This window comes from Octodon degus, unplaced genomic scaffold, assembly GCF_000260255.1.
Source record: "Octodon degus isolate 3935 unplaced genomic scaffold, OctDeg1.0 scaffold00021, whole genome shotgun sequence".
Lineage (NCBI taxonomy): Eukaryota > Metazoa > Chordata > Mammalia > Rodentia > Octodontidae > Octodon > Octodon degus.
In genome coordinates this window covers 7951586-7964635 of record NW_004524597.1, presented here as the reverse complement: position 1 = coordinate 7964635, position 13050 = coordinate 7951586, and the positions used below count along the sequence as shown (strand labels likewise).

Sequence of the window (13050 nt, the reverse complement as noted above, 5' to 3'; positions counted from 1 at the left end):
TGGGGGATTGAACCGCGGTCCCTGTGCTTTGCTTAGCTTAGCTTGTTCTAAGTAGGTGCTTTAGACCACTGAGCCATCTCTCCAGCCCCCTGCCTTCCTTTTTTTTTTGGGGGGGGGGTAAGGAGGGGGAACTGGGGATTGAACTCAGGCCTGTGTGCTTGCCAGGCAAGGGCTTATTCTATTGCGCTATCCCTCCCTGGCCCCCAGTAGCCTGTCTTGTCACCAATATAAGAATAAATAATGTCAAATATTGCATGAAGGTACATATATATAAAACCCATATGGCATGGAATAAAAAGTAGTGCTTGATAAAACACAGCACTAGAGACAAGTGAGAGAGCAGTGGGGTGTCTTGAGCCCATCTGGCTCAAAGACACACTTTTCCATAGAAAAATGACCAGTGGCAAATACGTCAAAAGATGAAGACTTAGATGATAAGTCGTACAGCTTTTTTTTCACATACTGAAAATATTTTTTTACAATAAATACATGGTGAACTATAATTTAAAAATCAGATTAAAGCCAGGTGTTGTGGAGCATGCCTATAATCCTGGTACTTTGGGAGACAGAAGCAGGAGCATCTTAGTGCAAGGAAAGCCTAGGATACATAGTAACTTCAAGAACAGTCTAAACTATAAAGCAAGGACTTGTCTCAAAAACCAAAACCAACCCCTATCCAAAAGTAAAAACTCAGAATGTGGTTCAGGATGAAGGTTATGAATTCAATCCTTAGAGATAACTATCTAACTAACTAAAAATACTGTAAACACTTAAACTGCCATTTGGCTCTGCACACTGGGTATCAGACTGTCATTGTTTTGTTGTGCAGTGGAAGGAAAGTTATTTAATTTGTCAAATTCTAGAAAGCACCACCATCTGGTGCTCCTTCAGATTAAAGGAGAAATCCAACCTAACAACCTCACTTTAGAGATGGAAACAACAGCACCAAGAATCCTCAGGTTTACTCCTATAAAAGCCAGGACCACCAACTTTTCTGAGCATGCTCTCGTAGATTTTGCCACCTCTTCAGGACACTTGGCTGCTGTAGTACTTATACTGCTGCTTAAGGTGTAGATAAGCTGCTGAAAATATGAGCACAGCACTCTCCAGGTACACATTGCTCAACATTCAACAGCACACAGGCCCAATCTTTAAATCTTCTAGCAACCTTAGAAACACATACATCCTTGTTTTCTGCTAGGTCCTTTTCTTCTCTTTTAAGATAAAGGAGCACTTAGTATTCTTTATATAAAAAGAAAATTAGGGGGCCGGGGAGATGGCTCAGTAGAATAAGTGCTTCCCTGGCAAGCACAAGGGTCTGAGTTCAAGCCCCCGTTCTGCAAAAAAAAAAAAAAAAATTAGCCAATATCTTCTTCAATCCTCTACATGAAAGACTGGCAAGTTATAATCAAAAGGCCTAATGTGGCTAACTGCACATTCTGTACAAATGAACTGTAGGATATGGCAGATATTTCTCAAAAATGAACTAAGTGGATCAGTGACTTCAAGGATAAGTGATGGTGGCATATTTGTTCTGAAGGATAAAGTCTGAGCTTTCCTAAGAAATTAAGTTTTGGAGTCAGGTATCATGGCACATGCTTGTAAACCCAGCACTCAGGAGACTGAAGCAGGAAGACTGTTGTGAGTTTGACACCAGGCTGAACTAACTGTGAGACCCTACCTCAAAAAACAAAACACAAAATTCCAAGTTTAGATAAACTTGAATTTGTCACATTAACTTGACACTTTCAAAACATTTTAAGACCTTTTGAAGAGACTGGTGGTTGTGTGAAGAAATGTGTCTTTTCGTTTTATGGGGTTTTAAAAATATTTCAAAATAAAATAAGCCAGGGGGCTGGGGAGATGGCACAGTGGAATAAGTGCTTCTCTGGCAAGCGCAAGGGTCTGAGTTCAATCCCCGGTTCCGCAAAAAAATAAATAAATAAATAAATAAATAAAATAAAATAAAATAAAATAAAATAAAATAAGCCAACAATTAGAAAATGAAGTATGTTTGTTTGTTTGTTTTTGTGGAACCGGGGATTAAACTCAGGCCCTTGCACTTGCCAGGCAAGCGCTTATTCTACTGAGTCATCTCTCTGGCCCCTAGAAAATGAAATATATTAACATTCAGTGAAGCACTATGTTCCAAGTGAACAAAAGATGACCAGATATGACAAACAGACAGACAGACAGACAGACAGACAGACAGACACACACACACACACACACACACACACACACACACACACGTCAAGGACAAAAGATCCACTCAAGGAACAAGATAAAAGTTGGGCTGTAATCCCAGCATTCGGGAGGCTGAGGTACTTGAAGCACTGTGAATTTGAGGCCAGCCAACCCTACAAAGTGAGTTCAAGACCGGCTTGAACTGCATCTCAAACCCTGTCTCAAAAAGACAAAAATAAAGCACAGAAAACCAACAAAGAACAAGACAGACTCATGAATTCTGATGCCACATATGAAGCGTGAAAAACCTAATGCACAGATTCAGATTCCATGCTGTAGCACACCTTCAAAAACTTTGTACTTGTTGAATTCTGGTGTAGTATTACACAAAAATGTACATAATTATCTGAAAGGCTATACAAAGACTACTACTCTATGCTAGATATGGTAATGCATATCTGAGATTCCAGCACTGGGGAGGCTGAGACAGGATGATCTTAAGTTCAAGGGCAGTCTGTACTACACAGTTATTTCAAGGCCAGCACGAACTGCACCTCAAGAGACTCTGCCTCAAAAACAAAACAATACCTACTCCCATTCACTAAGAACTTATTTGAAAGGGACAGGATTTTCTTCACATAATTCAACCCAAAAAGACACAGTGTAACAGAATGAATGTAAAACAGACTTCAAAGTCCAATTAGGTTTCACTAATTCTTCAAAATGTTGTGAAATTATAAAAGAATATCACTATTGGCACGTGGAGCTGGTGATTGAACTCAGACCCTTCTACTGAGCCATCTCCCTGGCCCTTGATTCCCACTATTTTTGTCTGGATATTTTTCATAAAAAAGCACTGAATTTCTAACATTTTAATTTCTAACAGAACAGTGGTAGAAAAATCAACAAAATATTCTCCTTTTTTTGGTGGTACTGGGGATTGAACTCAGGACCCTGCACTTGCCAGGCAGGCACTTATTCTACTGAGCTATCTCTTTGGCCCAACAAAATATTCTTGAGATAAAAAAAGTCTAGGGCTGAGTTCAAACCCTGTTACTGCAAAAAAAAAAAAAAAAAAAAAAAAAAAAAAAAAAAAAAAAAAAAAAAAAAAAAAAGTCTAAGTTCATTTGTCCTCTATGATCTCTGGGATCTCTCCTAGTTGTGAAACTGTGTAATCTAAGCTACTAAAATTTCTTTGTAGTCCTTCCCCAAAATGTACCTATAGTCTTGTACTTCAGTCCTGTCTCACATTGCTAACAATTTCTTCTCTTTGTCTTTTTGAGACACACCTTGCCATGCAGTTCAAGCTGGCCCTGAGCTCAGTTTGTAGCCCAGGCTGGTCTCAAATCTGCAAGGACCTTCCAAGTGCTGGGACTACAGGCGAGCGCCACCATGCTCAGCTGTTTAACAATATTCTAACACTGGATACAACTCAAGTAGATTGCAACCAACTTCCACTGAAAGGCTATTTGACTCTACATACCTTAGAACCCAAAGTTTCTTAAGTCCTCCATCTTCTCATTTCAATGTACCACATTACCAGCGCTAGGCAGACCCTGACTTCCACTGTCCCAACTCTGGGTATGCATCTCCCTCAGTGGATCAAGAAAAACTTAACATGTCTGGGGCACACAAGCCATACCTCTTTCAGTTATTCTCCTATTCAAGTCCTTCACTGGTTTTTTACACCTTGCCAAGCAGAGCCTGGATTCCTTAGCCGGTTCAAGGGCCTAGAAGCATTTTCAACTCCACCCTATAAGCCTGTGACCCATGATCTCAGAAAGCAGCACTTAGTTGCAGGCCATCTTACATTCATGCCACAAACCCTGTATGCTCTCAGGGCTGAGTACAGCTTCTTGTCATCAATTCTAAGCAGTAAAACTTGAAAGATAAAAGAGGATGTAAAATTATTTTCCTGCTTTAGCTCTGAAATTCTCAGTGTAGCACAAAATGATAGAAGATACATAGTCCAGTAAGTTAAGGAAAGCACAACCTACTTTTTTTGCGTGGCTGCGAAGGGGATGTTGATTGAGAAGCTGTACCATTAGCACTACTTTCTTCTTCCTCTTTAGCTTCCACTTTTATTTCAGGTTTCTTTTCATCCATTTCCATTTGTTCTGATTTCTGCTCTACTGTATCTGTTTCTTCCTTAACTTGGGAAGATCCCTGTAAGTCTTCCTCCATCATCTTGAGAAAAACAGAAACACATACAACAGATGAATATCAAAGATTTCTAACAGCTTTCTGGAAAGCTCCTAAAATCTTTTGGCCTCGTTATAGATGCACTCACCAAACACCTGTAATCCTAGTTATTCAGGAGGCTGAGGAAGGAGGAGGACTGCAAATTCAAGGCCACCATGAGCAACTTAGCAAGAGTCTATCTCAAAATAAGAAATTAAAGGGGTTGGGGAGATGGCTCAGTAGAATAAGTGCTTGGCTGGCAAGCTCAGGGCCTGAGTTCAATCCGCAGTTCCGTCAAAAAAGAAGAATAAATTAAAAACAAGCTGGGAATGTAGTTCAGTGGTAATGTTCCTGAAAATGATCAAAAAAGTACTTTAAATAATTGTATTTTCATGTAGATATTTCTAGTTTGAAGTAAGAGTAACTTTGAAAATTGGAGTTGGGATCTAAAGCCCTAGCTCAGAGGCAGAAGGCAGGATGTGAGACTGCAAGGAGTAGTGGAGACTTTAGCTAGGTTGAAGGTCTGTGTGACTGCTAAAGGTTGTAGGTAGGGCTCAAACTCAAGACTGTTGCCATGCTGACAGAAATCGAGAGTTTTATTTCCTGACTTTAAAAATACTGCATAGGAAAAAAGCATGAAACAAAAAACATGCATAGACTGTGCTCAGCCCAAGGTCTACCAACATTTAGTTTCTGCCACAGGTAAATCACTAAAGGAATCAACTCATCACTTCTGGAGGATTAGAAATGAATGAAAGACAACAATGAATAGGTTATAGCCAGGTGTGGTGGTCTATACTTGCAATCCCAGCATTGAGGGATTACACATAAAGCAGTAGGATCATAAGTTGAGGCCCTCTGGGCTACCTAGTGAGTTCAAGGCCAACCTGGATTACACAACAAAACTTTGTGTGAAACAAACAAAATACACAGTGGAGTAACTTAAACATTTAAAATAAAAGTCCGTGCTCAGACCAGCATGGTGGTATGTGCATCAGCTGTTGAGATGCTGAGGCCTGAGTTTCAGGCCAGCTTAGGCTACACAGTGAGTTTAAGCCAGTCATTCAGACTGGCTTTGAACTGTCTGATTCATTTATTTGCATTCATTCATTCATTCATTCATTCATTCATTCATTCTCTCCCTCACAACAAAAAAAACGAGTATCAAAAACACCAATGCTCTTTATTTCTGGCAAAGTAAAATAAATCCGTCCCATCTTCTTGTCTGTCCAACCATCCATTAAGACAGGATCTCACTATGTATTTCAACCTGGCCTTGAATTTACAACCCTACTGCTTCAGCCCTGCCAACTGCTGCAATTACAGGGATATACCACCATGTGTGGGTCACACATCTTTTGAGTGGTGGTGGGTTTTACCCAAAGGTCTCAGCACTGAGCTACATTCCCAGACATATTTATTCTTTTATTCTGAGACAGTCATGCTAAATTGTACAGATTGAAGTCAAATTTTATTTTATTTTTTTTGCCTTAATTTTATTGATAAATAGCAATGAGACAGTTTCAAATCAAATCGGTAGGACAGTTTCAATAATTAACACACTGCATACATTCTTCTTAGTGGTTAACTGCTGTACAAGATGCAGACTTGATATCCTATTTACAAACACCATTAGAACAAATCATTCTATTCATTAAGAGAATGTAACTATATATCTATCTTAACCACTTTGAATATACAGATACAAAATGGACATTCATCTGTATCCCCTTTTTTGAAGTCAAATTTTAATCCTACTGCCTTAGCCTCTCAGAGTGCTGGGATTATAGGCATATGCCATCATACATGGTCACATCTCATTTTGAAATGAAAAAGAAAGAAAAAATGAATAATCTTTTTCAGAATCTATGTTGAAACAGAACATTGAAACAATCCAGGACTTCCACGGAAGTTAGTTTCCTTTTGGAGACACATGGATAAAGTTTCCACATAGAGCCATAGATTTATTTCAATACCCACCTCAGACCGAGACTCTCCTTTGGATTCACCAGGATCAGGCTCAGTGTCCTCAGTTTGCACCTCTGCCTTCATTTCCAGTACAGGTATATCAGGTCCTGGCTGTTGGGAACTGGTTTCAGCACTGGCCACTGAGGAGGGGGTGGGGACCCTGTTATCAATGCTGGTTGCTGCCTGAGAAAGCTGTGAGAAAGCAAAATCATTCTCTGTAAAGCAGATAACATAAATGGCCTTCAACTCTACGGCTTACCCAATCTTCAGTTTCTTTCTTTCTTTCTTTTTTTTTTTTTGGGGGGGGGGGGTGGGTAGAACCAGGGATTGAACTCAGGCCCTTGAGCTTGCCAGGGAAGTGCTTATTCTACTAAGCCATCTCCCCAGCCCCTCAATCTTCAGTTTCTTGATGACATTTTTCAGAACTAACCTAATGAGATCCCTACTAAAGAACAAAAGTCACCAAAAAGGCATTTCAAGGGGAAGTCATTGTCAATAAGAAATGATTTGTTTCTTGTCAAAAATGAAGACACAAAAAAAAACTAAGTTATAAATTCCAATATGAAATTATTTTATCTAGGGGCCAGGGAGATGGCTCAGTGGAATAAGTACTTCCTTGGCAAGCACAAGGGCCTGAGTTTAATCCCCAGTTTGGCCAAAATAAATAAATAAATAAATAAATATTTTTAAAAAGGAAATTATTTTATCTAAATTTTCTAGCTAGCATAAACCCTCCTCGGGCTGGGGAGATAGCTCAGTAGAATAAGCGTTTAATCCCTGAGTCAAATCGCTGGTACTCAAAAAAAAAAAAAAAAGAAACCCTCTTCGATTAGCATTAAGTTTTCTCAATAAAGTTCATGCTTAAGATGAAAGGCAGAGTTACAAACATGTTAAGTAGTTATGAGAGAAGGGCACTGAATTGTATACACGGAAGCAGAATGTCTAGTGAACATAGGTTCACTGCAGGGCAGTGACAGCATTGGAGTAAGCAAATGGTGAGAAAAGGAGCCACTAAAAATATTTTCAGTCTTGGGATTGGGTGTGCTCAGTAGTTAAGTGTGTATTTAGCATACATCAAGCTATGGAAAATACACACACACACACACACACACACACACACACACACACAGAGGAAAAAATTTTCAATGTTACTCAAGGAAGTTTTAAGTACATAGAGATCTTATTTAAGGACTAGGAGAATGGGGGGGGGTGACATAGTTCAGTGGTAGAACACTTTTCTAATATTCTCAAAGCCCTAAGTATGATTGTGGTGGTTTACCAAAAAAGGAAAAAGAAAAAAAGCACATGCAACAGTGCTCATATAAGACCAAAACAGAGTAACAGATTATGACTAAGTACATATACAACCTTATAGATAAACAGAATATCTGCTTTAGGGGTGTGGTTGGGATCAATTTTGCCATTTAATAGATACATTTTATATTCTTCCAGCCATGATGGCACATGCTTATCTCTAATCCCATCTATTCAGAGGCTTAGGGAGGAGAATGACAAGTTTAATGCCAGTCTGGACAACTTAGTAACACTGTCTCATAATAAAAAAACAGGGGTAGGGATCCACTCAGTGGTAGAGTGTTTGAATAACGTGCATCAGGCCTGAGGTTCCATTTCCGGTACTATAAATAAATAAATATCCTTGGTACTTAAGAATAGTTTGTAGGGGCCAGGGAGATGGCTCAGTAGAATAAGCGCTTCCCTGGCAAGTGCAAGGGCCTGAGTTCAATCCCTAGTTCTGAAAAAAAATAAAAATAAAGTTTGTATATTCTAGGAGGTGAGAACTCTGAGGTAGAATAGTAAGAAAATGATACAACAATTCAGTAAAACTTGGACAGGGATGCAGCCAGGACAGGAACAGCCTGAGTTGCTAGCCAGCAGTACCTACAATGCAGCATGTGGCTGTGATTCTATTCTAACTGCCTCTCTGCATAATGGGAAGTTCTGGGTCATAAGAGGTACAAATCTCACTCTGCTATCTATCTCACTATGAAAAAGAAATGTCTTCTGTTGTCTAAAAAAAGTTTTCCTCATGGCCAGGTCAAAGGACAAAGAATTAAGACCATGACATGTTGATCAAATCTAAAAAAAAAAAAAAAAAAAAATCAAATCAGTAGAAAAACTATTAAAACTCTGAAGACATTAAACCAGGACAGGGGCTGGAGAGATGGCTCAGTACAGTAAGAACACCCTGGCAAGCGCAAGGGCCTGAGTTCAATCCCCGGTTCAGAAAATAAACAAACAAGAAAAAACCAAAACAAAACAAAAAAACAAAACCCCACAAAAAAACCCTCAAAATCAAAACAGAGAAAAAAAACCAGGACAGCTAATGGGAATATACTTGTACATATATTTCTAGATTTCTCCACAAGGGGCCAGGGAGATAGCTCAGTGGTGTATGTGCCTGCCTAAATGAGTTTGATCCCTGGTACCACATGCCATGCCAGCCTTGTGCCAAGCCACCCACCCAAAATGGGTGTGGTGGCACATGCCTATAATCCGTGCTGGGGAGGCTGAGACAGGAGGATCACTGAGTCTGAGCTGCAAAGTAAGATCCTGTACTAAATAAATAAATAAATAAATAAATAAATAAATAAATAAATAAAAATTCTCCTCATGATCTGCGTATGCCGCCTCAGAATTATTCACTTCTACAAACTCTTAAGTAGGGGAGATCATGTGAAGTTATATCCTGCCACATCAGCCTTTCAGACCAATGCTGGATATGAGTTCAGCTCATCACAGTTCATCAGGTTCAGATACTTTCTGGTGTTGTACCAAAATGCTGCACCATTTTCATGGGATAGTTATCTTTTAAGAGCAGTGGCCTGAAGACAACAGACTGAAAAGCTCACCGGTGTGCCAGGAGGCTGGACGTGCACAGGTGTCGGCTGCTGCTGCTGTGATGACTGAGGGGTGGCCACAGACGGCGGCTGCACTGGGGTCTGAGGCTGAGGGGTCACCTGGGCTGCTGCCTGCACTGTAGGGGTGCTTTGGGTTTGGGTAGCACTGGGCACTGAGCCAGGAGTTGGGGTAGGAGTCTGCCCGGAAGACGACACGGGAGTGGATGGCTGAGTGGGAGCTGCTGGTTGGGGAGGCGTCATCCCAGGTGGCGTAGGGTGCTGGAGAGATGGCATGCCAGCGGCTGTGGAAGCAGGAGGTGGCGTCTGGTGCAAGGGTGTCTGGGTCACTGGTGGGCAAGGGAGCTGGCTGGCTTGGGGCCCCAACATGTTCAGAGGATTAGGAAGAGCAGCACCAGGTACCTGGCCCTAAGGAAACAAACATAGTACATTAAAAACATTGGTTCCATTTAAAAATGTGACAGAGCCTTAAAGAATTAAATGTATGAAAATCTCTAATTGTGTTTCTTAATAAGATCTGCCTATTTGATAGGGATGTTGTGACCAGGAATATAACTTAGTGGCACAGTGCCTGCCGGGCAAGCCTGAGGTCCTGGGTTGAATTCTTTTTTTTTTCCCCCATAATTTTATTGAGAAATAGAGAGCAATGAGACAGTTTCAATTCAAATTGGTAGGACAGTTTCAATAATTAACACATTGCATACTGCCTTCCTAGTGGTTATTTGTAGTACAAGATGCAGACATGATATCCTATTTACAAACACTATTAGAACAAATGCCTCTATTCCTTGAATTAAGAGAATGTAGCTATATATCTATCCTATTTTGAACACACAGATACAAAATGGTCATTTATCTATATCCCCTTTTTTTGTTTAGTTCCATCATTTAAAAAAAAAATATATATATATATATATATATATATATATATATATTTTTTTTTTTGCAGAACCGGGGATTGAACTCAGACCCTTGTGCTTGCCAAGGAAGCACTTATTCCACTGAGCCATCTCCCCGGCCCCACCATCATTTAAATATTATAGGTGTGTGAACTCAGCAAAATAGTCCAGTAGTCCATAATAGTATTGGACTAATAGTCTGCCACTTGACTGGCAATGTCAGAAGTTGTTGACCTGAGTTCCCTACAGCTTAACATAACAACATGGTTCTATTTCTTGTACTTCATTTTTATACTTTTCTGCTGGATGGTTAAGACCAAGATAAAGCAAGACCTATCTAACAAGAATTGTAGCTTTTGTATCTGATAAGGTCAGTCAAATCCCCTCAGGATTTATCCTGAGACCCTGAGATTGTAGATCCTCTGTCAGTGTCAGCCATGTGGATGAGTCACGGCCATTGCTTGGCCAACGTGCTCTCTGTGAAAGCCTGAGAGAATGTTTTCTCTCCATGTGATTCTCCTTAGGCACACTCTACATCATCAATCACTTTCTTCTTTGGCCCCATAATCTCAGGGGCCTTGATCAGAAAATTTGGGCTACAACTTAGTTACATGATGTTATAGTACAAGTTCTCATATGTCCTGAGTCTTAACTGACTTTGGAAGGCTACGGCCAAAATGCTGGCTTTCCTTGCGGCCCTTTTTCTCTAATTTTGGGTCTGCAAACTTAGGTTGTTGACCCTCCAGAAGAGAAGCTTATTGTTATTACCATATAACCTAGGCTGTTGAGCTTAACCTCATTATCTGTCTGAATATCAAACATCTTAGGCATAACATGGAACAGGTATTTTCATCAAGCAATGATATGTTAAACTTTAAGTCCCTACACTGAGTTCAATTCTTAGCTGGTCGGTCGGTCGGTCGGTCGGTCGGTCGGTCGGTCGGTCGGTCGGTCGGTCGGTCGGTCCGTCCGTCCGTCTGTCTGTCTGTCTGTCTGTCTGTCTGTCTGTCTGTCTGTCTCTCTCTGTTTCTCTCTCTCTCACTTGCAGATCTGGGGATTGAACTCAGGTCCTTGCACTTGCCAGCGAAGTGCTTATTCTACTGAGCCATCTCCCCGGCCCGTCTGAGTTCAATTCTTGGTACCCAAACAAATAAATTTTAAAAAGTCCATAGGGATGTTGTGTTTATAAAAATTTATCAAGCTTTGTACCTAAAGTAACATGCATTATTATTATTATTATTTTTTGTGGGGGTGTCCTCTTTTGAAGCAGGGTTTTACTACTCAGTTCAGGTTGTCCTTACACTCACTTTGCAGACCGGGCTAGCTTTGAACTCAAATGATCCTCTGGTCTTGGCCTCCCAAATGCCGAGATTACAGGCATGCACCACCACACCTGGATGTATTTTCAAATAAAGTTCACATTACAAATGTTTCTCACACTCTGGTTTATATAACTAAAGTAAGTCACAAAACTTCTGACCTGCTGCACATAGTGGCATATACCTATAATCCCAATCATTTGGGAGGCAGGACAGGAAGAGAGAGTTTGAGGCCAAGATGGGCAACTTAATAAAAGATCCTATTTCGAAATGAAAAAATAAAAAGAAGCCAGGGGTGGTGGTGCATGCCTATAATTTCAGCATTCTGGGAGGCTAACATAAGAAAATCTCAAGTTCAAATTTACTCTGGGAAACTCCCGAAACTTAGTGAGGTCCTGTCTCAAAAGTTTAAAAATATTCAAAATGGTCTGGGGATGTAGCTTAGTGCACAGTCTCAGGGTCCAATCCTTAGTACTGTTAAATACATACATACATAAATAGGGCTAGGGGTGTAGCTCAGTGCTGGAGCACTTGCCTACAACGTATGAGGCCCTGGATTCAATCCCCACTTACACTAAAAATAAAACAAAAATAAATAAAACCCACTTATGACTTAACCACACATAGGAGCATTCACTCACTTTATCAATTTCATGTCATCCACTCATAGCTTAGATAACACAACAAGTGTGAGTTATTGAAACACCAAAACATTTAAGTCCAGTGATTCAGTACTAATATGTGTACTTTCCACTAAATGAATCAAAATCACTGTTTTAGAGAAAAGGTTGGTGCATAGGCCAAAGCTAACTGCTTTTTTTCTATAAATTAAGTGTTATTAGGACATAGCCACCCTCATTTGTTTATGTGTTATCTATGGCTGCCTGTATACTACAGCAGAGAAGCTGGATAATTAAAGCAAGCCAGAAAGATGGAAAATACTCTTTAGGGTCCTCACAGCAAAAGTGTGCTGATTTCTGTTCTAGAGCAATGAGAAATTACAGATGTTCAAGTCTAGACTGGACAATTTAGTGACTGTAAGTCACCCCTCCCCCCAGTCTACCTGGGTTTTATGAAGGCCCTGGATTCAATTTCAGTATTGCCAAGGGGGGAAAAAAAGTTAGGATGTAAATCCATTCCTTTCTAAACTCCCAAGATCTCTCAGGATCACAGGTTAAACGTGAATGCATAAAACAACAAATCACAATCCATTCTACTTTTTGCATGCAATTCACTTGGAGTGGATAAGCGAAGTCCCAAACAAATTAAAAACTACACGACAAAGTGGAGGACAATGAACAGATGATGATACATAAAAATAAAACATATATTCCAGAAGTTTAATTTCCATGAAATAAGCTCATGTTGCAGAAAGCTACATAAACACTGGTAGCCAGAGTTCCCACAGTGAAAATACCTGTGACACGCCTGTCTGGGATGTCGGCTGCCCAATCCCCACACTGTTCACATTCATTGCTCCACTGGATGATGGGAACTGACTCTGTGGAAGAAACTGGTTCTGAGCAGGTGCCTGGGCCATCATGTTGTTAGTGTGTGTGCCCATCATGTTTGGTGGCTGAGGCATCCGGGAAGGAGAAATAGCCATCTAAGAGAAAAGGA

At 40.3% G+C, this 13050-nt stretch overlaps 1 protein-coding gene across 2 annotated transcripts in view; it reads right to left on the bottom strand.

The window, feature by feature from the left end:
• Window positions 1-13050, bottom strand: part of Crebbp (CREB binding protein) — a 153586-nt gene that overhangs the window by 36417 nt on the left and 104119 nt on the right. For both annotated transcript variants that reach the window (XM_004627820.3, XM_023711344.1), the window contains 4 exons: window positions 12848-13036; window positions 9207-9620; window positions 6349-6528; window positions 4185-4374 (listed from right to left, as the gene is read on the bottom strand). In XM_004627820.3, the coding sequence (XP_004627877.1) occupies window positions 4185-4374; window positions 6349-6528; window positions 9207-9620; window positions 12848-13036 (973 nt within the window). The remainder of the gene's footprint in view (window positions 1-4184; window positions 4375-6348; window positions 6529-9206; window positions 9621-12847; window positions 13037-13050) is intronic.